Genomic DNA, 27284 nt, shown 5'->3' with positions numbered 1-27284 from the left:
CAAAGACCACAGCACCACTCACTATCCATCCGCCTCCATCGGTGGTCATGTCACAGTACACCTGCATGGGCCTGCCAGCATCACCATTCAGGTAGATAGTGTACATGCCACTGGTGGCATTCCCATTTTGCTGGGTCTGGCTGCAGTCAGCAGGATATGGGTAGAGGAAGGCAACTGTGGGAACAAGACAGGGAAAAACTCACATCAGCAAGTCTGAAAAGGAAGCTGGAGAGGCATTCCCAACTGAGTCTCCTAAAGAGGATGTGGTTTGAACAGGGGCACAGCCTTAGGATTATGGGATCATATAGAGTCCTGCACCATATGCACCCCCACAGGCACCCATCAGCTGGAGCACAAACCCGGATGCCCTGGGTCCTGCCATGCTCTGGTAAAGACTGCCCTCCACCTAAGCTGCAAATTAGCTTTATCTGCTGTCTACCTGGCCCAGGAATGGGGTCAGTGGAGACTGCAGGAGGCAGCCTGGTCCTCGAGAGGGTCTCAGGAAAGCTGGATTTGTGTGGGGATAGATATGTAGGGAAGTCATAGATGTGTAGAGAAGTACTGGTTCTAGATGGAGAGGGAGCTCACTAACCCCTCCCCACTTGCATCATTTGTCCACAATGGGCAATGCCTTTGTGACCTTCCCCAATAGGACAAACCCCTGCATCATATTGGCATGAAAGACACCTTAACAGGATGCCATTTTGATGCAAGTTTCCTGGACCCTGTTAGTTAATTTGGGCACGTCCTAAATGCCAAAAGCAGTGCTTGCAAGATACAAGTTGCCCCCATGCTACTGGGATGATGCAAGCACATCCAGAGTTGGTGATCGCCTTCCCTACCTCCAATCAGCTTTTCACAATCAGTCTATCTATTGTACTCAACTGGTAGGTTCTGCAAGCAACATCATCCAGATGGATCTGAATCTCCATATAAGCCATCCCACTGTCACCTCATGCTCTTCCCCAACTGCATCTCCAACCCACCATGCAGCCTGGCCCAGGGCACCAGACTGGGAGTCAGGAGATCTGTGTTCTATTCCCAATTTACCGACTTACTGGATGACCTTTGATGAGTCATTTAATCTCTCTGAGCCTCTGTAAAGTGGAACCATCACCACTAACCCTTAACTGCGAAGTGCTACAGATGAGATGTGCTAAGTATTATTAGTGCCAAGCCCTACCTGTCAAGAAGGTATTGGCTGCCTTTCTGCTCCAGCGGTCTCCCTTAAAGGCCACCACGTAGACTGTGTACCTCACTCCTTGTCCCAGGCCTTCCAGTATGAACCTTTGCTCATTAGGACCCAGTTGCACTTCCTGCCAAAAAAAGAAAAGATAGACTAAAGATCTGCTCAGCTCTATAGTCTGCGTCATCTATTCCCAGCCATGCTGCTTCCATTCTCTGCATGCTTTTAGAGGTGAGCAGGGCACAGGCAGAAGAATGCTGGTAGCAGGGTGTACCCTATAACTACAGGGCCATCTGCATATTAGTGGGTAGGTTGAGGATTCCCTGTCCCTGGAATGAGGATTTGGGGGAAAGAGTGAACTTGCACAGACCCTACAGACAACTGTATCCACAGGGAATAGGCTGTATGCACATTCATGAATGAGATACCTCACTTTCAAGGTGCCCTCTGACATGTATAAACACACCAGAAAAGCAAAGTTAAAACACATCCCTGCCCCCAGTGTCAAGGCCAGTTATGATGGAACTCTCCTATTGCGTGAAGGATCTGCCCAATCCACAACACCCAGCTGCAGTCACAGTGGTATGTGCCGTCCAGTAGGACACCAGCTCCTCCCAACAAGTGTAATTAAGATGGAATATTCCACTCCCCGAGGTACCTTCTCACTTCAATTCTAAGGTTGTGCATGTGTTCTTGATAATGGGATCTGATTGGCTAAACCCAACATCCCATGTGCACTTTAAACTGGGGCGGTTTGTAACAAGCAGGAATTGAAGAGCTCACAGTACCTTGCTGGTGCCATCTGGAGCCTGGTAGGTCAGAGTGTAGCCACTGATCTGTGCAACAGGCGGTGTCCAGGTAACTACACCACTGCTGTGTGTCACATCTGATACACGGAGGTTCTTGGGAGAGTCAATTTCTATTTCAAACAAAAAACAGAGAACAGAATCAAACACTCTGATTGTACAAGTACCTCTGAGAAGAAGCAACCCCTAGAGTGAATCTTCAGCATAGGGCATGGAAGTATAGAGCTTTTAGTTCCCAATATTGTTAACTGGGACTCTGCAACTACAGAAACTATATTTCATGGTTAACAAGGAGGAATGCGTGAGGTACGTTAGCAGAGTGTTGGGGCCCAGAACTGAGATAGTAAAGACTGCTGCAGATCAGGCTTCAGATACACTGGCATGGGAGCTGAAATTGAAATAGGATGGGGTGTTTTAGGTCAGATATGAGGTGGCACCCTGGACTGAAATAGCATAGGGTGCTACTGAGGGAAGACGGGATTACATTGGCAGAGCTGTGAGGGCATCCAGAGTTGGAATAGCTGATGATCTGAATTTGGGTTCACTGGCAGAACTACATGGGAGAAGCTCACACAGCATTTGCCTGCACCCTGAGCCAACACCAAGCTCATCTTCAGCCGGTGTTACCTGTCCCACATGTTTATGATCACCAAAATACACCCCTCTTTCCTTAAAAACAAGCTAACCAGCCTGAAAGTAAATATGTATTTCTCACTTCTAAAGACTGAGGAGTTAAGAGTCAGTGTAAGGGACTGGGCATAGGTGCTCTGGCCTAGCTATCATGGCTGGGCTGGTGGCCATTAGTCAGGGATGGCCATGAGGCAGCATCAGCAAGCAGGGATCAAAGTAATCACTAGAGCCAAGACTGATAAGGAAGGGTCAGGGTCAGAGTCAGCCCAGTGTCAGAGACCTGAGATCAGAGGTAACTACCAGGCTGGAATCAGGTTGCAAGAGTCAGGCTGGGGCTGGAGGCCCGAGCTCAGAGATTGTTACAAGCCTGGAATCAGCAGGCCAAAGTAAGGCTCAAAGTCAGGCTGCGGTCAGAGACTGGAGATCAGAAAGCGAGGTGAGGTCTGGAGTCACAGCAGGCCAGAGATCTGTGTGGTTGCCCAGACAACTTCCTGGGGTACCCTCTAGGATAAAATAGTGAACATGGGCCAATCAGAAGTCCACAGCGTGCTATCACTCTGGATCCTTTGGGTGGTACTTCCTGCAGTGCCTAATCTCCACAGTGCCCCTTGAATGTGGCTCTGTATGGCCACCTCCTGGCGATTTGGGAATGGGTTCCACGAACCCAGATTCTAGTCTCACGGATCCTTACAGTCATGGTGCAGGGACATGAATTAAGGTGGTCCTTCTCTTTCTCCAGAGGTAAACACTGCAACACACTTGGGGTTCTCTTCCCCAAACCCGGGGGCTTTGCATTAACGATCTATAACCACATAACCCATCCATGGCAAAGTGGCTCCCTTTGCAGGCACCAGAAACATTTTATTTTAATATGTTTGCTTACCCTAACAATTCACAAGTACAAAATAACCCACATCTCTATGGTTCTGATCTCTGGTATTTTGTGTGATTCAGACCGCCTCCACAAACAGCAAAGACTAAGCCATACATTCAAATATCTGTGTGGTTGTTTCCTGAGTGTGACAAGCAGGCTGGCTTTATTTTTAACCAATACTATTTCACTGTGATCATAAATAGCCTCTGATATTGTTTTATACTGGACATACAAGAATGAAGGGTACGAGGCATCCTTTGTGACCAGTGTGGTTTCTGACACTTGTTCCCTAGAATGATCCCCTCCTAGCTCCTGAGCAGAATTTTTCAAAAACAGAAGCGGAGGCAGCCGCTGAAGAATCCTTCCCAGTTTTCACACAATGCTTGGTGCATTCTGGGATAGGGTTCTTTGGAAACCTGTCGTTAATTTCACAAAGACCTCCATCCATACGGTCCCTCCCTGTTTCAATCTGAGGGTGTCGGGTGGGCAGCGCTGGTATTCAGGAAAAAGCACCAACTATTGACCTGGGAGCCTATGCACCCACCCACCCACCGACGTATGGCAGAATTATTGACACAGGAGCCTATGCACGTGCGCATACACACCCACCCACACACGTATGGCAGAGCATCATGGAGCTCACAGAAGCACTCAGCTCAATTCCCTGCTCCACAACAGGCTTCCTATGTGACCTGGGGCAAGTCACTTACTCTCTGTGCCTCAGTTCCCCATCTGTCAATGGGGCTGCCCTCCCGCACAGGGTGTTGTGAGGATAGATAAATCCATTAAAGACTGTGAAGCACTCAGATACCACAAAAAGGAAAGGAGGACTTGTGGCACCGTAGAGACTAACACATTTATTTGAGCCTAAGCTTTCGTGAGCTACAGCTCACTTCACTGTAGCTCACAAAAGCTCATGCTCAAATAAATGGGTTAGTCTCTACGGTGCCACAAGTCCTCCTGTTCTTTTTGCGAATACAGACTAACACGGCTGCTACTCTGAAACCTGTCAGATACTACAGTAATGGGGGCCATATAAGTACCTAAGTTAGACAGATGGAAAGAGTGGAGCAGCAGTGGCTTGAACACAGGGTTGGGAGGCAGGAGAACCTTATTTCTCTTATGTTTAGAGAGTTTTTGTTTCATAAAATAGAAACAGAGAGAAGATATCTACACAGACAAAGATCCCTTATCAGGTGCGAGAGGCAGGAACTGGTACATCAAAGCGCACATAAGGAGCTATTAACTGTGAATGAAACACCATATATTCAATGAGCTGTTATTCCCATCAATTAAAATAACTATTTACTGAACTTCCGAGATTAAGAAAAAAATCAATTTTTATTACGTATGGAAGCAGAAATCTTCTCAGGTTAGTACTGTGGAAGCTTGGACAGCAGAGGGAGATCTAGGGTATTGGAATCCATTGTCCTACTCCAGTGATACTCTTGTCAGCATTCCCTGTGCTCTCCCAACCAATTCACAGTGCTACTGTTAAGGGTCTGAGCTGCAGGGGGCTATTACAACTTGGACACCAAAAACAAACTGCCTCTTGGCCTAAAAACTTCCCATACAAGGTCTCTGCTACAAGCCTATTATTTTAATCATTGGGAATAACGTAGCTGTTGTCTTGAGTAAGATTTGAAAGATATTAGCAGAGCAGGTCGAGAATTTTCTGGCACTGAAAAATACCATTTTGTTGAAATCAACATGTTTTGTGAGAATGTATCAATTTTGACAACAGTTTATTTAGGAAAACATTCAAAATGTTTTGATTTTTCATTTTTAATCTTTTTAAACAAATGTGCAGCACTGGGGGAAAGCCGACAGTTACGGTGCAGCACGTGGTTCAGACAGAGACATCCCTTAGGAGAGGATCTATTAATGTAGATTCTCTATGTCCTAGTAAGGAGAAGAGGATGGAAGATGATAGAATACAGGAAGGATCGATGAGAAACAGTCAAATGAAAAAAGGCCCCATTCAATTACATCATGCAATGGACAGAAAACTAAAAAGTGACAAGTTTTTAAAGTGCTTATATACCAATGCCAGGAGTCTAAATAATAAGATGGGTGAACTAGAGTGCCTCGTATTAAATGAGGATACTGATATAACAGGCACCACAGAAACTTGGTGGAATGAGGATAATCAATGGGACACAGTAATACCAGGGTATGAAATATATAGGAAGGACAGAACAGGTCATGCTGGTGGGGGAGTGGCACTATATGTGAAAGAAAGTGTAAAATCAAATGAAGTAAAAATCTAAAATGAACCAAACTGTACCACAGAATCTCTATGGATACTAATTTCATGCTCTAATAAAAGAATCTAGCAGTAGGGATATATTACCAACCATCTGACCAGGATGGCAATGGTGACTGTGAAATGCTCAGAAAGATTAGAGAGGCTATTAAAATAAAAAACCTCAGTTATAATGGGGAATTTCAACTATCCCCATATTGACTGGGTATACCTCAGGACGGGATGTAGAGATAAAGTTTCTTGACACCTTAAATGATTGCTTCTTGGAGCAGCTAGTCCTGGAACCCACAAGAGGAGAGGCAATTCTTGATTTAGTCCTAAGTGGAGCACAAGATCTGGTCCAAGAGGTGAATATAGCTGGAACGCTTGGTAATAGTGACCATAATTTAATTAAATTTAACATCCCTTTGGTGGGGAAAACACCACAGCAGTCCAACACTGTAGCATTTAATTTCAGAAAGGGGAACTACACAAAAATGAGGAAGTTAGTTAAACAGAAATTAAAAGGTACAGTGCAAAAAGTGAAATCCCTGCCAGCTGCATGGAAACTTTTTAAAGACACCATAATAGAGGCTCAACTTAAATGTATACCCCAAATTAAAAAACATACTAAGAGAATCAAAAAATTGCCACCACGGCTAAACCACAAAGTAAAAGAAGCAGTGAGAGGCAAAAAGGCATCCTTTAAAAAGTGGAAGTTAAATCCTAGTGAGGAAAATAGAAAGGAGCATAAACTTTGGCAAATGAAGTGTAAAAATGTCATTAGGAAGGCCAAAAAAGAATTTGAAGAACAGCTAGCCAGAAACTCAAAAAGTAATAGCAAAAAAAAATGTAAGTACATCAGAAGTAGGAATTCTGTTAAACAACCAGTGAGGCCACGGGATGATTGAGATGCTAAAGGACCACTCAAGGCCGATAAGGCCATTGTGCAGAAACTAAATGAATTATTTGCATCAGTCTTCATGGCTGAGGATGTGAGGGAGATTCCCAAACCTGAGCTATTCTTTTTAGGTGACAAATCTGAGGAACTGTCCCCGATTGGGTGTCATTAGAGGAGGTTTTGGAACAAATTGATAAACTTAACAGTAATAAGTCACCAGGACTAGATGGTATTCACCCAAGAGTTCTGAAGGAACTCAGATGTGAAATTGCAGAACTACTAACAGTAGTCTGTAACCTATCATTTAAATCAGTTTCTGTACCAAATGACTGGAGGATAGCTAATGTGACGCCAATTTTTAAAAAGGGCTCTAGAGGTGATCCCAGCAATTACAGGCCAGTAAGCCAGACTTCAGTAAGAGGCAAACTGGTGGAAACTACAGTAAAGAACAAAATTGTCAGACAAATAGATGAACATAATTTGTTGGGAAAGAGTCAACATGGTCTTTGTAAAGGGAAATCATGCCTCACCAATCTACTAGAATTCTTTGAGGGGGTCAACAAGCACGTGGACAAGGCTGATCCATTGGATATAGTGTACTTAGATTTTCAGAAAGCCTTTGACAAGGTCCCTCACCAAAGGCTCTGAAGCAAAGCAAGCTCTCATGGGATAAAAAGAAAGTCCTCTCATGGATTGGTAACTGGTCAAAAGATAGGAAACAAGAGTAGGTGTGACGGGTTGGACTCCCCCTCCCCCATTTGGGATGCCACCTGGGATAAAACTCAAAGTTCCAAGCACCCATTGAAGCAGGCAGACTGTGGTGGGACAACACCCTGTTGTCTGGAGGCTGCCCAGTTTTATGGTGAGTTGTGGTTGTCCAGTGAGATACGATGATCTCTCCCACCATCAGAGACAGCCCCTGGTGCTCAATTCTACGCCAATCGAGTAAGAGCTTAGAACCAGTGACTGCTGCCTCCCGTGTTGTGTCGACGCTTGAGGCAAAGCTGGAGTACCTCTCCAGGGTGCAAGCCTGGGCAGATAATATGGAGGCCCTGAATTGCCCATGCATCAGTTCCCCCCTTCTCTCGGCATCACCGATAAAATCCAGAGGAGAGGAAGAATCAATACATCTGGTCCCCGATCCATTACAGGAGTTGCCGGAAAGATACTAAGATGTTAGTCTGACCACCTTTGGGGCTCCACTCCGGATTTTCTGTCTGAGTTTACTCTCATAAACTTTCATTCTCCTGACTTCACCCACAACGCAGTGGGGCTTTTCTGTCAGGGGTTGCTCCCTTAGCCTTATGCCCTCCTGGGCTACCCACAAGGCAGTGAGTTTAATGAGCCGCAGGTAGTACCATCTACTGTCATTATGATAGTAGGCATAGCCTGACCTGAGTAACTCTGATAAAATATAAGGGTCCTGGTTCTCCATTGCCCTGTGCAGTCATTTATACCGGTGCAAAGGGGGTGTAAAATGCTACCAAATTAAAAGAGTATCAGGATAAATTAGATGTCATTTGTAACAGAAATTGCAACCATATGCAATATCTTTGGGAACCATATTGTATTAAGTTTATGAATGTTTTATGTAGCATTATGGACCAGGGATCTTATGCAACTCCATGGTGGAAGGGTTACCACAGCTCCTCTAAGAACTAAAAAAGTGGGGGGAGATTACTGCCATCCCTGAGATTGCAAACAGCTCCAGAGAAGTATCACCTCCTTGGGTGGTTTGCATATACTCATTTAGGGCAGTACCAAAGGAGAGGCAAGAGAAAAAGGAAGAACTTGGGATTTAAAAGGCTGAGTTTACACAGACTCAGGGCATGTCTACACTACAGAGGCTACAGCACTGTAGCTATGCTAGCATAACCCCATAGTATAGGTACAACCTATAGCGATGGCAGGGGTTTTTCCACCACTGTGGGAACATCACCTTCCCAAGCAATTGCAGTTAAGATAATGGAAATATTCTTCCATTAACCCAGCTGTGTCTACACCGGGGCTTAGGTCAGCATAGCTACTGCACTCAGGGATGTGGATTTTTCACACTCCTGAGCAAAGTAGCTATATCAACCTAAATTTTAAGTGTAGACCAAGCCTTAGGGTCTTTCTTTGGATTCAGCAAACGGACAGGAGTTGTGGTCCTAAGGCGGCCCCAACCCTCGCTGAAGGGTTGGAAGGACTTAGGGCTACCAGGGCCCTATAGGACTGATGGGCTACTTCTGTTACATTTAGTGTGCATTTAGAGTCTGTTTTGTTTTACCTTTTTTCTGTGATGCTTTTGTCTTTGAATAAATGTGCTTACTTTGGATGAGTTTTGTGGTCACTGGTAAAACAGGGTTGTTATCCTTGGAAAGAAACGAAGGAGCAGGGGCTAGACATTTGTCAGGCCTGCCTAGGATAATCACAGTAAAGAGAAGGGGTGTGCAGCCTAAAACTCCAAGTTGGAAGGGAGTGGGACATGGGGCCCTGCCCAGAGAGAAGTGAAAGCTAGAGGCCTCAGACTTCAGGGCCATTGCTGGAGTGGACCAGAGAGGAGGTGGGTTAAAAGTGCAGTTACCCTTCAATCTGCAAGCTTTCAGGGTGCATATAGCTCTTGCCTCATCTAGTTCTGCTCTCTGTGCATTGCTAACAGCTCATAGTTATCCAGTTATCTTCATGATAGTTTAGCCACTGCAGAATTTCAAGTAGCTAATACCTGATTGGCAAAGTTACTTTATACACAGTGATACAAAAAGAGATCATGCAACACCAGATAAAAAAGGGATAGACATGTCTCTGTCTAACTTCCCTTCACTCCTGTCCCCCATTACCTGTCACAGCTTTCGTGTTTGCTCTCTTGCTCTGCTGGCCTCCCTTCTCAGCCCAGATATAGATGATGTACTCCATGCCTGGCATCAGATCCATTAGAGTGATGATGCTCTTCTCTTTCCCCACAGCTATCTCTCTGGTGTCCCCATCAGCTGAGGTGTAGCTCACCATGTATCTGTCTATGGGAGCCTGGACTCTGTTCCAGGAGATGGTGGCCGTGCCCTCTGTCACTCGGTCGGTCACCAAGTTAATTGGGCTGTCAATGTCTGAGTAAAAGTGTGGATTATTAGAACATTATTAACAGATTCTAAACTGTCTCCTTGAAGCTTGTTTCTTTTGGTCTCTAAACTTTATTTTCATACTCTTAGAACTTTAGTTAGGTAAAGTACAATATGTACATAGGTTTCAGTATTCATGTCTCAATGGCTAAGCATCACTCTTGCTTCTGGGGTTTTAGGACTGAAATATTGGGACAACTGAAGGTCAGAACTGAAGTTCATTGGAAGATGCCCCAGCAGTGGTATTGCAATTGATGCTGCAGGTAAAATGCAATGGCTCAACTCCCTAGGAAAGCCAGGAGTGGAATTTTTGGCTAGGGGCTCCAGCTCAAACCTGAACTGTGAAAGGACTTGGGACCGGAACAGCGAGGGTGCTGTAGGTCAGGAATGAGGCCCAACAAGAAGGGACAGAACTAAATTAGTAGGAGTCCTACAGACTGCAGTTGGGGTACACTGGCAGAGGTGTGAGGGAGAAGTGCACATAGCATTTACCCATGCTACATCTCACTTCTGCCAGTTCTGTTTCCTCTCACAGGAGAACCAGTTTCTGAGAGCTTTGAGATGCCTACAAGGGGCACACTCCTACAGCACATAGCTGTGTGGCAAAAAGTCCTATATTTTATATTGTGTGTAAAACTAGGGGGAGGACACATTCACAGCTAATCCAGTGTGAAGCCAGTCTGCTACTGTAAAAAGAAAAGGAGTACTTGTGGCACCTTAGAGACTAACCAATTTATTTGAGCATGAGCTTTCGTGAGCTACAGCTCGTGAGCTGTAGCTCACGAAAGCTCATGCTCAAATAAATTGGTTAGTCTCTAAGGTGCCACAAGTACTCCTTTTCTTTTTGCGAATACAGACTAACATGGCTGTTACTCTGAAATCTGCTACTGTAGTATCGCATTCCAGAAATTCCCCTGGTTACCTGTCACAGCTTTAGTGTTTGTCCTCTTGCTCTGCTGGCCTCCCTTCTCAGCCCAGATGTAGATGTTGTACTCTCTGCCTGGCTTCAGACCCGTCAGGGCGGTGGTGCTCTGGTCTTTCCCCACAGCTATCTCTCTGGTGTCCCCATCAGCTGAGGTATAGCTCACCATGTATCTGTCTATGGGAGCCTGGACCCTGTTCCAGGAAATGGTGGCTGTGTCCTCTGTCACTTGATTGGTGACCAGGTTAGTTGGGCTGTCAATTTCTGTGAGTAAAAACCTTGATTATTACAATGTTATTGACGGATTCTCAAATGATTCCCCTAGGGCACCATGTCTTCTAGACTCAAATCTTTCCATGCCCTTAGATATTGTGTGAGATGGAGGAAAACAGAAGGCTGCTTACTTGTCAGCCCTATCACTCACATCTCACTAGGTAAATACTGCTCTTTCTATCAGTGCTTCTGGACTCACGACTGGAGGACTCAGAACTTGGCAGAACTTTTAGGGGGCCCTAGCCTGGAGTAATAAGCTTGTTGTGAGTCAGGATTTAGATACATTGGCAGAGCTGTGCATACTCTAGGACTAAAATAGCAGGAGATGCCATAGGGGAAGATTGTGGTGCACTGGCAGAGCCCTGTGGGGGAAGTTTGCACAGAACCTATGTCAGGGGTGGGCAAACTATGTCCCGCGGGACACATCCGGCCCATCAGAACTTTTAATCTGGCCCTTGAGCTCCTGCCAGGGAGTAGGGTCGGGGGCTTTCCACATGGCTCCTGGAAGCAGCGGCATGTCCCCCCTCTGGCTCCGCTCTCTCCACATGCTGCCCCTACCCCAAGCGCCACCCTCCCTCAGCTCCCATTGCCTGGGAACCATGGCCAATGGGAGCTGCAGGGGCGGCACCTGCAGACGGGGCAGCAAGCGGAGCCACCTGGCCAGTGCCATGCCTCCACATAGGAGCTGGAGGGGGGCATGCTGCTGCTTCTGGGAGCTGCGGGGGCGGTGCCTGTGGATGGGGCAGCGCACAGACCCACCTGGCTGCACCCTCCACATAGGAGCCAGAGGGTGGCATGCTGCTGCTTCCAAGAGCCACTTGAGGTAAGCACCACCCAGAGCCTGAACCCCTGAGACACCACCCCCCTGTGTCCCAACCCCCTGCCTCAGCCCTGATCCCCCTCCCGCCCTCCAAACCCCTCAGTCCCAGCCTGGAGCACCCTCCTGCACTCCAAACCCCTCATCCCCAGCCCCACCCTAGAGCCTGCACCCCCAATTGGAGCCCTCAACCCCCCCTGCGCCCCAGCCCCCTGCCCCCTCCTGCCCTCTGAACCCCTCGGTCCCAGCCCAGAGCACCCTCCTGCACCTCAAATCCCTTATCCCCAGCCCCACCCCAGAGCCTGCTTTCCCAGCTGGAGCCCTCACCACCCCCCTGCACCCCAACCCCCAACTTTGTGAGCATTCATGGCCCACCATACAATTTCTATACCCAGATGTGGCCCTCAGGCCAAAACGTTTTCCCACCCCACCTATGTGCATTATGGAACCAGTCAAGCACCCCATTAAAGTCAATGACATTTTGCAATTGAGTAAATGGGAGTGGGGGTAAATCCTAAATCTCAATCTTGGAATGGCCTGCAGCATGTATGTACCTATGCCATGTTTGGCCCCATGACTAATTGTTCTATAATGTACACTGTGCAATAAGCTGGAAGAAAACAGAACAAAACACAGCTAATCTTCAGGGAGCAGTTTGTGGTATGCAGTTAGCTAGTATCACATCCCAGAGATTCCCCTGGTTACCTGTCACAGCTTTAGTGTTTGCCCTTTTGCTCTTCTGGCCTCCCTTCTCAGCCCAGATGTAGATGATGTACTCCAGGCCTGGCTTCAGACCTGTCAGGGTGATGGTGCTCTGGTCTTTCCCCACGGCTCTCTCTCTGGTGTTCCCATCAGCTGAGGTGTAGCTCACCATGTATCTGTCTATGGGAGCCTGCACCTCATTCCAGGAGATGGTGGCTGTGTCCTCTGTCACTCGGTCTGTCACCAGGTTTGTTGGGCTGTCAATTTCTTTTAGAGAAGGTTTAACAGTGAAGAGCTACAGTGAGGATTCTCCCCAACACTTCATTAGGAGAGACCCATCGGTCCTTCCCCACTTTTCATGGTCCTTCCCCCTTCCACAGCTGTGAAAATGATACTGTTTCTTAGGCCAACAGCAAAGCTCCTACATGAATCAGCACACAGGAAAAAGCGCTCTTAGGGACTGGCTGCTACCCTCCATCTACCCAGAGTGCAACTATATCGTTTCTATTAAAAAAAAAACCAACACATCCCACAAGCACCAGATGTGCTAAGCCCCAGCACAGTGAGCAGCCACTAAACCACAGGGAGAGCAACCCTTACACCAGTTATCCCTCAGTGTCCTACTCTCAGGGTAGTTCCTGGAAAGGTCAAAATGGTGACCTAGGGAAGGTTTCTGAGGTTGTTTATGGCATTCTGAAGGCAAGTCATTAATTCCATGTTCAGCCAACTAAGGGGCCTTGATGATGGCTATGTTTTACTAATATTAATATGTTTTACTGATATTAATGACTAGCATCTGTGAATAGGGATCCCTACCAGCACTTGTGATTAAAAGGCTCCATTTTCACAACTAAAAGCTAGTTCAGCCTACTAGTGAGAATTACAATTTACAGGATAGATTCTTGTCTCACTAATACCAGTGTAGATCAGAAGTAACTTCAGTGAAGTCAATGGAGTTGATAAACTGGTGTGAGGTCATGATCAAGCTCCACACTTCTTCCCCTGCCATTAGTTACCTGTCTCAGCTTTCGTGTTTGCTCTCTTGCTCTGCAAGCCTTCCTTCTCAGCCCAAATGTAGATCATGTACTCCATGCCTGGCTTCAGACCCATCAGGGTGGTGGTATTCTGGTCTTTCCTTACAGCTACCTCTCTGGTGTCCCCATCAGCTGAGGTGTGGCTCACCATGTATGTGTCTATGGGAGCCTGGACCCTGTGCCATGAGATGGTGGCTGTGTCCTCTGTCACTCGGTTGGTCTCCAGGTGAGTTGGGCTGTCTATTCCTTTAAGAGAGAGTTTGAAAGTGCAGAGTTAATAGACTCCCTGAGCAATATTCCACCTGATCACAACAGTCACATTCCTTGTCATGTGTAGCATGTCTGCATTTCTTTTACTCTACAGTGATCAGCAAACTCTTTCAAGAGTTTGAAAGTATTTTCCACAACCCAATTTTATTCTGTTCCTGACAGCGGAGAGACACACCTAGCTTTATTTGGTTTACTTTCTGGTCTGGTCAGCAGGAGGGCAGATAGCTTTGAGAATACTATTAGTGAGTTAAATCCTGGTGCAAAGCCAGAGAGTAGGGCTCAGAGTGTATTACTGGTGGGTCCTACAAATATGGTGGCTTTTAAAAACTTGAAATACATTATTTGTGGACGAAATGGCAGAATTATCTTTTAAATAGCTGTTTTGAATCCAGGAGGCACTCCTTCCTAGACTGATACCATTTCAAGAGAATGGAAATTTGGGGAGAATAATAATACTCAGTCCATTTCAATTTTCAAATTACTTTACCAGCAATAACTCATCCACCCTCACAATAGCACCCCAGAGGCAAGTATTGTTATCTGTGGATGAGGACAATGAGAGAGAAGGGCTAGATGACTGCCCAAAGACACAGCAGTCAATATCAGGAGTTCCTGGTTCCCAGCTTTATACTCAGAGGAATGGACTAGTCCATTTACTATGGGCCTGACACAGGGATCCTTTAAAGAAGAAATTAGTATTCTCCATTAAAGCATCCCAGTGGCGCCTTGGCTTCTTCACGCACTATCATGAGGAAGGGAGGAGAGAGAATGACCCAGAGATGGCAGGAGAATCATCTTACAGGAAAAATGGTAGTCTTGAATATTGAATAATTCATAGATGTTCAGGTCAAAAAGGACCATTGTGATTATCTAGTCTAGTTCAACCTCCTGAACCACCCAGGCCAAGGAACTTCACTCCAGTAATTTCTGGTTGACTTACAGCATCTCCTTTAGAAAAAGATATCTAGTTTTGATGCAAAAAGTTCGAATGATGGAGAATCCCCAAGATGAATTGCTCCAATGATTAGCCTCACTTAACATTTTGCACCTTAATTCCTGTCTCCATTTGTCTAACTTCAACTTCCAGCCACTGGAACTCATTATGTGATTTGTTAATGCTTTTGGAGACCTAGTTTAAGATCACTTTAATGTGTGAGATGTCCTTTATTGGGGAACTGTACCCATTGCTGGCAATGGAGGATGGTCTTCTCCACCCCTTCTCTGGTACTAACTCTGGAGTGTTGGGAGAGGCTATGCAAACAATTCATGTACCGTGCAGCATCTGTGCAGCCAACCAACCTGGGTGGGTCTCTCCCAAAGGAGCTCTTGTTCCACAAAACCATTACACAGCTGGCACTCCAGACAGCACACTTTATGCAGCTGTGTTGCAGTTATGTTCTACAAATTCCCTTAAACTTCTATGAATTGGCTGATCTGGTCACACTGAAGAGAACGAGGGGAAAATATTAGAGGAATTAATAAGTTCATGAAAAGCCTTGGGGCTGTGCAGCACTAGAATGGTCCTACGCAAAGCAGAGAGCATTCTAGTAATAGCCACTGAAAAGGAGATGGAATCTATATATTCACAATGTTCGAAAACACAGATGACAGATGGAGCCATCACGTTCCAAAGGCAGCAGTACTTCCTGACCACACTTCCTTCCAAGGGTAACTGGAATCAGATGTCAAGAGTAAACAAGAGCACCGATCAAAAGAAAAGTCCAGCAGACTCCGGCCAGGCAGTGGCCAACAAAAGAGACCTCGGCAGTGCCAAACCCACCCAGCAATCCCATTAACAGAGAAGAAATGTGGGAGGGATGGAATGACGATTCCATTTGGGGATCTGTAGGTTTCCAGTAGTGTGGGAATCCTGGATTCCCATCTCACAGATGAGAAACAGATGCAGTCAGAGTGAGAACAAGGCAGAATTGCCCTGCTGTTCGCATGCAGCATTTAATTACTGGCTGTTGGAGGACCTGGCCAGCTATCTGTCCTCTGTACAGTGTAGTGACCAGAGCAACATCCCCCCCCCCATATGCCTTCCTCACTCCTCTGAGAAGAGGACCCAGCCCTCTCTCCACCTTCCATGCATCCCAGTTGCTTCCCCTTGCTGCTGGTCCTACCTCCCATCTGTAACCCACACGCTCATCTGGACTGATGATGTTTTACGTAGTAAGTTACAATGCAGCGTTGCTGAGTCTCACGATATTTGGTGTTTGTCTTAAAGCCCTAGCTCCCACAGTCTGGTGATTACCTGAAAATTTCAGGTTGGGTTTTTTTGTTTTTGTTTTTTGTTTGTTTTTTAAGTTTCTAACCCTCATGATTGTGGAGAGAAGCTTGAAAACATGAATCAACTCAAAACAAGCATCACCACCTAGGGAGCTTTGATCCTCCTTGGGACTTCTGGATACGTACCAGTTCGGCCATTCACTATAGATGGTTTTCCTTCAATCTCATCCTTCACGGATATGACAATGATCTTGTACTCTGTGCCAGGCTTCAGGCCTATAAGAAAACAAAAGGAGCAGTCCCAACAATTAGGGAATAAAGTACATAAATGTTTTCTTAGAGAAATTGCATCTTCTTCTCTCTGATTTTACATTACAGCGGAGTTTGAGTTGTGGGACTGGGATTTGTACTTCTTGTTTGGAGAATATGTGGATATGATGTTTCGGTTTAGGCTCATCTCTACAGGCCATACTGGTCATAAATTGTGGGGATTTCCATTTTACCCATCCTTAGTGTTCCCAGGTCTGAAATGAGAGAGTAAATTTTATTTATATGAAAATAGAATTAAAGTTGAATGAACGTGCATTGACATTTACTAGCCATACCACATGGGGAGCTTTTCCATGTGATGTCCGGTATCACCCTTCAACCCACACACACAGAGAATATCCTCATGATGGCTACTTGTGAAGATGTGAACAAGTGCTGGACTTGGTGCAAAGAAGCAAGTAAAGCTGTAGATCCAGATTCACAGCTGGTGTAAATCACTGAATTCAATGGAGCTATGCCAGTATACACCAGCTGAGGATCTGCCCCATATGATTGGCAATATTGAAAGTAAGACTCCCAGCCAGACAAAAAGCAAATAATACCTTCTCTTTTGCTACAAGAGCAAGCTAAATAAAGTGCTCTGGTCATTCACATTCAGAATCTTTCATGATTTGAGATCAGATTGAATGGAAATGGGTCCTATCCTGGGGTTCTGCCAGTTAAATTCCAGCCCCGATCATCAGTGAACATATGTGCTGAAGGGAACTCAGTATAGTTTCAAACTAACTTGGCCAGTAGGTGCTACAGGTGGTTAACCTGGCAGACTTTCATCTATGTACTACAAGGTTCATGGATAAAGGCTCATGTGCGGGAGAGGGATGCATTGTAGGTGTCTCACAGCAGCAGCCTGGGCATGAAGTGAAAGAGTTCTGCTAACTGTCTGTGTCTGCTCCGAGCATCAGCCACACAGAAACAAAAGAGATGCTCTTCTCAGGTTATGGTTCAAGAGTCAACCTCTCTCTTGTGCCTGTCTCTCCCCATTTCTCCCTGGCTGTGACCCGTTTGGGCTCTGTCACTTACCACTTATCCAGTCACTTACCGCTGATGATGTATCTGCTCTTTGGTTCGCTGCTTTTAGGCACCACCACCTCCTTCTCCTGTCCTTGCGGTGAGCTGAACCTCAGTTTAAAATAGTCCGGCTCTGTTGGGGGGTTCTCCCACTCCACTTCCAGCGAGTCCTCCATCTCCTCTGTCACCCAGGCAGCGCTAACTGCAGATAGAGCTACAGAAGACAGAGTGGGGAGGGTGATGAGCGAGCACCACATTATCATTTCAGCAGCACCAAAGCCACCTCTTCTCCATGTGTGCACACAAGACAGGAAAGAGCCAAACTACCTCCACCAGGGGTCTCAGGCCTCAAAACCAGGTACAATTTCTCAGATGAACTGAAGGGTTGTTAACTAGACACAATGCAATTATTCTTTCAACAGGCCTGACTGTACTCACTGTAAAGCTCTATCCCAGCCATAGAGGACTCTGGCTCCTATGTCTTCTGTTACAAATAAATACATACTCCCCATAATCCAACCCTTTACTGGCTTTACCAAGGGCATTGAGATAGCACAGTGTGAAGATCTCATCACCTAAGTAAGGTCAGACTAATTCAGGTCTGGCCCAGAGATGCCTGAGGAAAACATAGCTACTGCAGGGAGTGGTGCTGACAATTCAAAACTGGCACTCTGCCGTCTGAGTCCATAATGCTACAACACCCCAGCATGATGTTAGGAAGTGCTGTGCACCTGGCATTGCCATATGTACAGATGAAGTCCTGACTACTTGTACTCTTTAAGGATCTTCATACCATGCTGTACAGCCTACGCAGTACCATAACCCTAGCCAAGTCCCACCTGGGTAATTACATTCTCCTTCTTTGAAACCCTTCTGTGTCCATTCAAATGGATGGTTCTCGGAGAGTAAGGAGCTCCAATTTCTTGGAGAGAGGATGGCACAAATTAAAAAACAAATTCCTCTACCTCCAACTGCAGAGAAGGAGCAGAGAGAAGGCTAAGATCTAAAGAGTGGAGTGAGGAAGTATATATGAGGCAAGATCGCTCAGGCAGAGATTGGTGGAGTGGAGAGAGCGGGCAGGGTTATAAGTCAATATAAGTTCTGAGGGGTCAGGTGAAAAGAGTCCATGGAGAATTCTGAAGGCCAGCAGGGCATTTGAGATTGACAGGAAGACAATGAAGGTGACCGAAGACTGGAGGGAGAGTGAGGGGGAGATGTGTCTGTGACAGTGGTAAACCAAGTGCCAGATCTGGCCAAGGTCATAAGTGTTAGTTAAGAGCTGACAAACTCATAGCTGGAAACCAGATCAGTTCATCTTACGTTCATTTTGTTAAAATAGGTTGCAGCCTTATAAGAATGTATTGAGTGTTTAGACTCTACAAAAAGCTTGTAAATTGCTGCATGCATTAATCATACTTGTAATATGCATCCGATGAAGTGAGCTGTAGCTCACGAAAGCTTATGCTCAAATAAATTGGTTAGTCTCTAAGATGCCACAAGTACTCCTTTTCTTTTTGCGAATACAGACTAACACGGCTGCTACTCTGAAACTTGTAATATCAGTATTCCATGCTATCAGGAAATACGTCTGTTTCACTTTATAACTTTGAAAATGTTTGCTCTGAACTTGTGAACCCAGGCACAGAAATCCTCAAGATTAAACCGGCCATTAATGAATATCACAATTCAAAGGATTGGTAAATGGCCCTATCACACCTTGGAAATGCCATGTGCAAGGGAGCTCGTCTCATGGACTATAAGGCGAAATGTAAAATATAAAACAGGGTCACAAGAAAATTGTTCCTTCTTTTCTGTTTGAACTTTCACAGGGCCAAAGACACTAAACTAAGGCAGAGATCCCCAGGGGTTACCCCTGGGTCTACCCTGAAAGACACATTGATTTGACAGATTACTACATCTCTGTCATCTTTAGGAACCATAGATAGTAACTCATTTGCGTGTATGTTTGCTTACTTTAACCTGTAAATAATTCTCTCATTTCTTTTTCCTAGTTAATAAAACTGGAGATAATTTATTACAGGATTAGCTACAGGCATTGTCTTTGACGTGAGATCTAAGATGCAAATTGATCTGGGATAAGAGACTGGTCTCTTGGGACTGGGAGCAAACTGAACATTCTGTGATTTTTGGTGTAAGTGACCATTTATCACCAAATCCGGATTTCCTGGGTGGCAAAATAGACTGGACAGTCTAAGGGGACTGTCTGTGACTCCTTTGTAAGACTGTTATAGTGATCCAGGAGTTCACGTTTGTTACTAGGTCAGTAAAATCTAATTATAGAACATACCACCAATTTGGGATGTCTGCCCTGAGGTAGGCACTCACAGTCGTGAGCCACTCCAGACAGCGTGACAGTGAAACATTCCTGCTTCCTGAAGTCAGAGAGTAAACTGGCCCTAGCATTGTGAACTCCCTTGAATTCAGAAGCAGAGAACAATGGCTGGGATTTTAGGGGGGAAGGGAAATTTTGGCATCTTTAAATGGGAGAAGAAAGGCTTAGAGAATGGGCCTTTCCAAAAGCTCAGACAGGAAGTCATGTGAAGTGCCATACACGCCCAAAGCCTAGCAGTTTGCTCCCCCTATAGTTTGAACCTGACTTTGAAGACCAGCGAATCCTTTGTTGGAGGAAAGGGACTTTCTAGTGCTCCCACCTGTCCTTGCTTGTAGGTGTTCTGGGTTACTGGAAATCCCCTTCTTCACATAACGAAGTGTGATCTGATACTTTGTGCTAGGATGAAGGCCCGGGATCTCATAGCTGAGCTGTCCTTTGGGCACTCTGACTTGTACTGCGGAGGCCTCATGCCCTATCGGATAATAGCTGAGGAGGTAATAATCCACATCGAGCACCTGATCCCAGCTGAAGGTCAAAGAATCTTCTGTGGTCGACAGCAGCTGCACATTCTGAGGAGCAATGACTACAGGAAAAAAAGGAGAAGAAATTATAAGACTGATATCTCATCTTGGGGCATGGTCCAAAGTCCACTGAAGTCCATGAGAGTTTTTCCATTGACTTCAATGGGGTTTGGATCAGGCCCATATTTTGCATTGGTACAATGAATGAACAGCTGGTGAACAGGACTACAAAGACAGCGCTGGAGGATGAAGTCCTCTGCTTATCCACAAAGAGGTATAGTTGCAGTGGACAATGGGAATTGAGAACACTCAACGTTGCAATAAATGGGATATACTTAGCGCCATGGACATGTCAAGCATCAAAAGAATGCCAAGATACAACTTCCTTAACACTCTCAGTGTCACCCATGGTACCAAGTGTGCCTAGGTGCCACAAGTACCTAGTACAAGTGCCTAGGTACCTAGGTGCCACAAGTTCTCCTTTTCTTTTTGCGAATACAGACTAACACAGCTGCTACTCTGAAACCTGTCAAGGAAAGAGGCTCCTCCTTGCTTGGCTGGATGAGTGCAGTTACCATTATATCATTCTTGTTCTGTGGCATTAAATAATTCTGCACTGACGTTACAAGATCCAGAATAAGTGCAGGACCCTCTAATTGCCTAGTCAAAGAGGCTTGTCAGACATATAGACCCAGGAAGATCAAGACTGTCCTGGAGATCTGGGGGCAGGAACAGAACTCTAGGAAGGGCAGCACATCTCAATGTTCTACACTGGAGATAGCTGGTAGCAGGTTATCCTCTAAAGCCAGTGCTCTGGTTTTGTAATTCGTGGCCTATATTTTCATTGGCACCCAAAGCAGTAACTCTGTAATAGTACTGCAAAGTTCAACTACAGCTGGGGAATGACTTCATCACAGAATTTGAGTGGCAGCAAAAATGGGCCTTAACGCTTCTCACAACATTCGGTCCTGAACCTCAGAAAGACTACCGAGCTATCGCAGCAGCTATACAACAGAACTCTCCTCACTCTACAATTGCTCAGACACTTACAAATGCCGAAACTGCAGTTCTGAAGGTAAGCCAGGCACTTTCAATGCACTGACTTTCACTGCTACTGCTGGAAGGAGGCCAAACACAGGGATGAGTTACAGCTGTCAGTCACACAGTGAAAGACAGTCACAGGCAGCTACTGCAGGAACTAACTGCATACTGGAAAAGTGATTTCAAGGTTGTAGAGATGTAAGCAGTGTCAGGATGAGCTCCACCCTGACATCTGGTGGTGAGGTGTGGCAAGTTGTGGAAAAGAACTTCAGGGGCCGATCTCATTTGCATAGGCACACCCACCACGCCTAGAATGAGACCATAGCTGCCCAAATGGTCACTTTGGCTGCTGTGGGATCCCCAGTGTCTCTGTTATTGGGGCAGGAAGAATAAATTGTTATTACCCTGATTATGGGAACTGTGCTTGGAACTGTACGTGGCCTTTTGTTACGATGGAGGGATTCACCATCATCTAAGTAGCACTCACTAGGCAAGGGTCATGGGTTCCAAAACTGTGTGAATGGAGAGAGGCTGGGGACAAGTATTAACACTTGGTGGCATGGGCCCCTTGGTGAGGGCCTTACATGCTGATTGCACTTCCTCCTCTCTCCACTGTGGAATATCAGAGCTAATTTTGATTTCATTAGAAGTCTAGTTATAGGCTGCTGAGCTCACTGTGGGCTGACAGTGCACCAGCACTGGGGCTCCCCTACTATAAGCTGAATTCACCTAAGCGCTGAAATCACTGAGTGTTGTGTTAAGTAGTGGGGGAGCCTGAAGATATATTGTGGAGCAGTTTGCGGGACGGCTGGTGAAGCAGTTCAACACAGAGCAGTGTGTGGATGGCAGGAGCTGCTTGTGGGCCGTGGAGCTGAGCGAAGGAGTTCGTGGGGCGGCTGGCGGAGCGGAGCGCAGCTGAGCGAAGGAGTTCGTGGGGCGGCTGGCGGAGCGGAGTGCAGCTGCGCGAAGGAGTTTTGTGGGGCGGCTGGCGGAGCGGAGCGGAGCACCGCTATGGAGCTATGGGGCGGTCAGCTTCAGATCACGTAAGGTGCCTCTTACCCCCGTCCCATTTCCACCCAGGTTGGGAGGTAAAGCTCCACCGATAAACTTTCGAACTCTGGGGCTGCCCTGACCAGGGACAGAGACTTTTGGGGCATTGGACTTTTGGGGTTGCTGGACTCAAGAACCAAAGGGAAAAGGGCCTGCCCCAATTTGCCTGGGGTGGGGTTGTTTTTGCTCATGGGTTGTGTTATGAATCCGGTTGGTGGTGTTTCCCCAACATAATGCCACATTGTTTCTCTCTGTTATTAAAAGACTTTTGCTACACTCAGACTATGTGCTTGCGAGAGGGGAAGTATTGCCTCTTGGAGGCGCCCAGTCGGGGTGGTATATATTTGTCCCAGGTCACTGGGTGGGGGCTCGAGCCGGTTTGCATTGTGTTATTGGAATGGAACCCCTAGATATTGAACCCGGCCCTTGTTGCTGCCAACTCTGACGGGCAGAAGGGTTACAGAGAGAAGTTCAGATGCGAGGGAGCATGAAAGAGGAAGTCCACGTATGAGAGAGAAAGAACAAGTGCACCAGACTACACGTATATATATAAATATATAAATGAGTATGTCAGAATGCATGTATGTGTAATATGCATGAAAGAAATAAAAATCCAGAATCTCTAGTTTGGTTGTTTCATGGAGTCAATATTTTTGGGCCTCCTGCTCCCCTTGCATCAATAACAATTCTCTATCCATTGGGCACAGACCCTGTGCCTTCAGTTTCTGCAGAAATCCTGCTCAATATTTGATGAACCTCCAATCAAAGAGAACGTTCTCAGAAACAGTTTGAGTTTGAGTTCTATCACATCTTGAGCTGAGTAAATCCCACACTTGCTCTTTGACAGTCAGTTTACACGATAAGGACACCCGATCCCACTAAATTTACAGAAAGTGATAAGTGATAGCAAATAATGGTGACAGATGCTCAACAGGCTCCAGCCTTAATTAACTCAAGTTTTGCACAGTATATTTTTATACCTTTCTGAAGGATTCAAAAAACTAACCATTCTCATGCTTTTCAGATAGTAAATTTATATAGACTCTTCTTTATAACTGTACATTCTATTTTACACAGTAGATATTAAGGGGATACTATCAGTTCCTTTCCAAGGAACGAGGAAGAAACCATCAGTTCAGATAAAATAAGGCTGGGATAAACTTTTCAGAAGAGCTTATGCTACTGAGGAGCCTAAGTTCCACTTTTAAGAATGACTTAGGCACTAAGTCAATTCAATAAGACTTAGGCTCCTAAGTCACTTAGGCACTTTTGACAATTTTACCCCAAACCTTTTTGAACCTTTCCCAAAACTTGAATCAAACACCCAATGATTTTTCTACTATCAAAAAAGCTGGATTAACTTTTTAATATATGTAGGGCTTTTTATTTTTACATTTCACGTCTTGGAACTCCCTGATTTTGTCCAGGAGTAAAAGCAGAAATACCTCCAGGGTATTTATTGGTGCTATTCCATATCACAGCAAAAAACCAGGAAATAGTGAACATCTGCTCAGATTTCCATAACACATAAGCTCAGATAAGCAACAGCTGAACTTTCAGCGACCGAACTGAACTTCGGAATCTGCTGCGGTTGGCCCATCACAAAACAAGATTGTCTCAGTTCCTATTCCTATGCTGGGAAACAAGTGTTACAGTTTATTCCAAAAGATTAGCGTGCTGGTTTTAAGGGTTTATTTTATTGTACTAAACCAACCTTTAGATCTTCACTGTTAAAGTTACTTTATTGTTAGTTTAAGATGCGTTACAGTCAGTCTGGTCTACATTGACCAAGCAAAAATTTGTTAAACACAGTTTAGACTAACCAGACTTGTGGTTCCCAATCATATGATCTTCTTGCCTCTCTCTCCCCGCCAAGTAGCTTATTGCTAACTGCCATAAATACTGCTTGCTGCATCTAATACAGTATTTTCCTGGCTTCTTCCCACTATCTTCTTAAGCTCACATTGGCACCAAAAAAAAAAAAAAAAGGTGTTACTTGATACACTTCTTATAGTGCCGTAATAATGTGTACAACTAGTTGATTCAATTGCTTATTATTTGGGGTTCAGGCCCTCTGGGGTATCTGGACCCTGATTGTCACACTATGGAAGTCAGTTTACATCTTCAGGAATGAAGAAGTCACGTGCACTAATTTCAGGGATTATTTGGGCCTTTGAAATAATTCAGGGATAAGGAGATAGTTTTCTTTCCTTCTGCAAAATCATCAGAACTCGCAGAAAGCTGGTGATATACTGGTCATTAATATCATTGTGTGATGTATGTATGGGTTGTGCACAAAGAATTACATGTGTGTGCTGGAAATATGTTCTTAAAATGTGTTTCAGAAGCAATGCATAAATCCAGCCTGCCCTAGACAAAGAAATGTGGATTTTCCTGGCTGACTGGCTTGATTACTGGCAGAGGAGCCATCACTTAAGGAATAAAGAACAGAAACCTCGGTGTCTGTAAAAAATGGATGCTCCTGGCTTGAAGGGCAGGAGCTGCTGGTAACTCAGAAGTGAGAAACCTATTTAGGCAAAGACTATAACTTGCTAGAATTAAGTTTAGTCACTAGAAAGCATGTATGGTTTGGTTTGTAACCAGACCTGTCTCTTTTTCTCTTGCTTAGTATCACTTAAACCTCTGTCCTTTTTATTAGTAAACTTATCCTTATTTTATTACAAAACCATCTCAGTGCTGCTATATTGAATTAAGTGTGAGTCCTCAATTAAACAGGCTGATGTGTGCTTTGTCTCTTTGGAGGCAGCAAACTTAATAATTTCTGTGAGTGCTCAGTGAGAGGGACTGGACACTGCAGAGATGTCTCTGGGGAATTCAGGAAATGAGGTTCACTGATTGTTACCTGCAAGGCAAGGTTAAGATTAGCAGAGTGTCAGGGAGTTTGCTGGTGAAACAGACAGGCAGGCATGGCAGGTAGCTGATACACAGTCTAAGTTCCAGCAAAGCTCTCTCTTACTGAGGCAGAGAGGTAACACAGTGGTTTACGGCTGTGCGTGCCCTGAGGAGAGCACCACAGTAGTGAAGAAAACTAAAGAAAGTTTGATCCCTGCAGAAAACAGATATTGACAAATCCAGTGTACACCCTAGCCCTTCTGATGGGAATAACATCTTACCCATTTGGTCAAAAGATACATTGCTTCAGCAATCATGAAGCCACTAAACATGATGGTAGTGTAATTTGTCCTACTGGGAAAGGCTCTCTCTTGAAACTAATTGTGCTTTTTTCCCAGCAATCTCTCCTCACTTCATCCACAGCTCTAGCCAAAGTCCATCCTTAGAGGTGCGTACACAGTTCCCATTGCCTTTAGTTGAAGCTATGTAACGCAAGGGCAGAATATGGCCCTTCATTGCCTTGGAACATACATGGGATTTGGGTTTACTTGGGGTAAAATAACCCCAAACACACAGGACAGATCTTGTTCTGTATGTAAGTGCAGTTTGGATGGAGCAGGCACTATCTGCACCCTTTAAAGTGAAGGGCCCAGCACAGAAAAACAAAGTTGTCTATTAGCCAATTGCATGGAATAGTGACCCAGGTGGCTGCAATATCAACAAACTGTCACTATTTCTTCTTCCTGGCTTTTCAGTTCTACATCATCAGCGGCATGTTTTGATGAGGTGTTGACACAGAGGTCACCTGCCATCTCATCCAGAAACAATACAAATTCTGAGATCAGCTAGAGCCATTCACCCAGGCAGATGTGACAAACCAAAGCCCTTCTGGGGCCTGATCAATAAATTGCAGTCATTTGTCCAGGGAAATGGCATGATGAAAACAAAGGTGAACAAGTGCTACATTTTGGACACTTAGAAACCACTGAAAATCCTCCTTCTTTCCTCCTCTTTGGTAACAAACAAACTTGCACTGTATGGCTCTAGACTGTTCTCAATGGTAGCAGATGACAGAACGAGGAGTAATGGTCTCAAGTTGCAGTGGGGGAGGTTTAGATTGGATATTAGGAAAAACTTTTTCACTAAGAGGGTGGTGAAACACTGGAATGCGTTACCTAGGGAGGTGGTAGAATCTCCTTCCTTAGAGGTTTTTAAGGTCAGGCTTGACAAAGCCCTGGCTGGGATGATTTAACTGGGAATTGGTCCTGCTTCGAGCAGGGGGTTGGACTAGATGACCTTCAGGGGTCCCTTCCAACCCTGATATTCTATGAAAGGATTCTTTGTATAAACAATACTAATTGCTGAGGGAAGTATGAGGACGGATGGGGTTTGGGTGACTAGATGCCAAGAGTCCATCTTGTGTTCTCATTACTATTATAAATCTTTCTCCATTAGCCAGTTGCTTCTCAGGAAATAGATTAAAGCCCTATGGCCTAAGCAAGCGGGAAACCAGGAACATGTTTCTAAATTCACTGCTGGGTTGAAAGCTCACATATCTGCCTGTTAGGAATCCTGGCCCCATTGGAGAGTCTCAGCTTCTCATACTTTAAAACCCCCTCCACTTTCCACCATTCCTATTGCTTCTGCTCCAACACAATGATTTTCAAGCAAAGGCAATAACTTGATAGAAAAATTTGGTTTTAATCAGGTGCCACGTTTATTTAAGGTATCTCAAAGTGCTCTATAGAGTGATGAGGTGATGTTCAAAAAGAGCACAAGTCAGTATCTGAGGTTTAATATCTAGTTCCCTCCATAGCTCCTTATGGATCATAAATGAATTGTAAAAATTAATGAGTGCAAATAATTCTGCACTTTAGGGAGTAGATACGTTCTAGTTGCTCAGATATGCCAGTAATAATGACAACAAATTATTAAATGTGTCTTGTTGTGTGCAAAGAGATGTAAACATCAGTGAAACTGTACCACCGCAGCAGTCGGTAGTAATCCTGCAGGATCCAGAAGTCTCTTTCTCAGAACATGAAAGCCAGTTTAATGACATTGGAAGAGGAGAGCTTGGCGGATGCTGCAGAAATATAAACTGTTTCACACAGGATTTAGGAAAAGTATTTTTCCTTTTTGTGACC

The 27284-nt window shown here is 45.2% G+C and overlaps 1 protein-coding gene across 1 annotated transcript in view; it reads right to left on the bottom strand.

Annotated features, from left to right (window-relative positions):
* Positions 1-27284, bottom strand: part of TNN (tenascin N) — a 36372-nt gene that overhangs the window by 5466 nt on the left and 3622 nt on the right. Inside the window, exons 3-12 of the mRNA XM_073358209.1 lie at positions 19995-20258; positions 17354-17536; positions 16171-16260; positions 13468-13731; positions 12455-12718; positions 10660-10923; positions 9462-9725; positions 1975-2105; positions 1184-1316; positions 23-174 (exon numbers count right to left, since the gene is read on the bottom strand). Coding sequence (XP_073214310.1) covers positions 23-174; positions 1184-1316; positions 1975-2105; positions 9462-9725; positions 10660-10923; positions 12455-12718; positions 13468-13731; positions 16171-16260; positions 17354-17536; positions 19995-20258 — 2009 coding nt within the window. The remainder of the gene's footprint in view (positions 1-22; positions 175-1183; positions 1317-1974; positions 2106-9461; positions 9726-10659; positions 10924-12454; positions 12719-13467; positions 13732-16170; positions 16261-17353; positions 17537-19994; positions 20259-27284) is intronic.

This window comes from Lepidochelys kempii, chromosome 8, assembly GCF_965140285.1.
Source record: "Lepidochelys kempii isolate rLepKem1 chromosome 8, rLepKem1.hap1, whole genome shotgun sequence".
Classification (NCBI taxonomy): domain Eukaryota; kingdom Metazoa; phylum Chordata; order Testudines; family Cheloniidae; genus Lepidochelys; species Lepidochelys kempii.
Note: the sequence above shows the minus strand (reverse complement) of the source record. Positions and strands in the feature narration are given on the sequence as shown.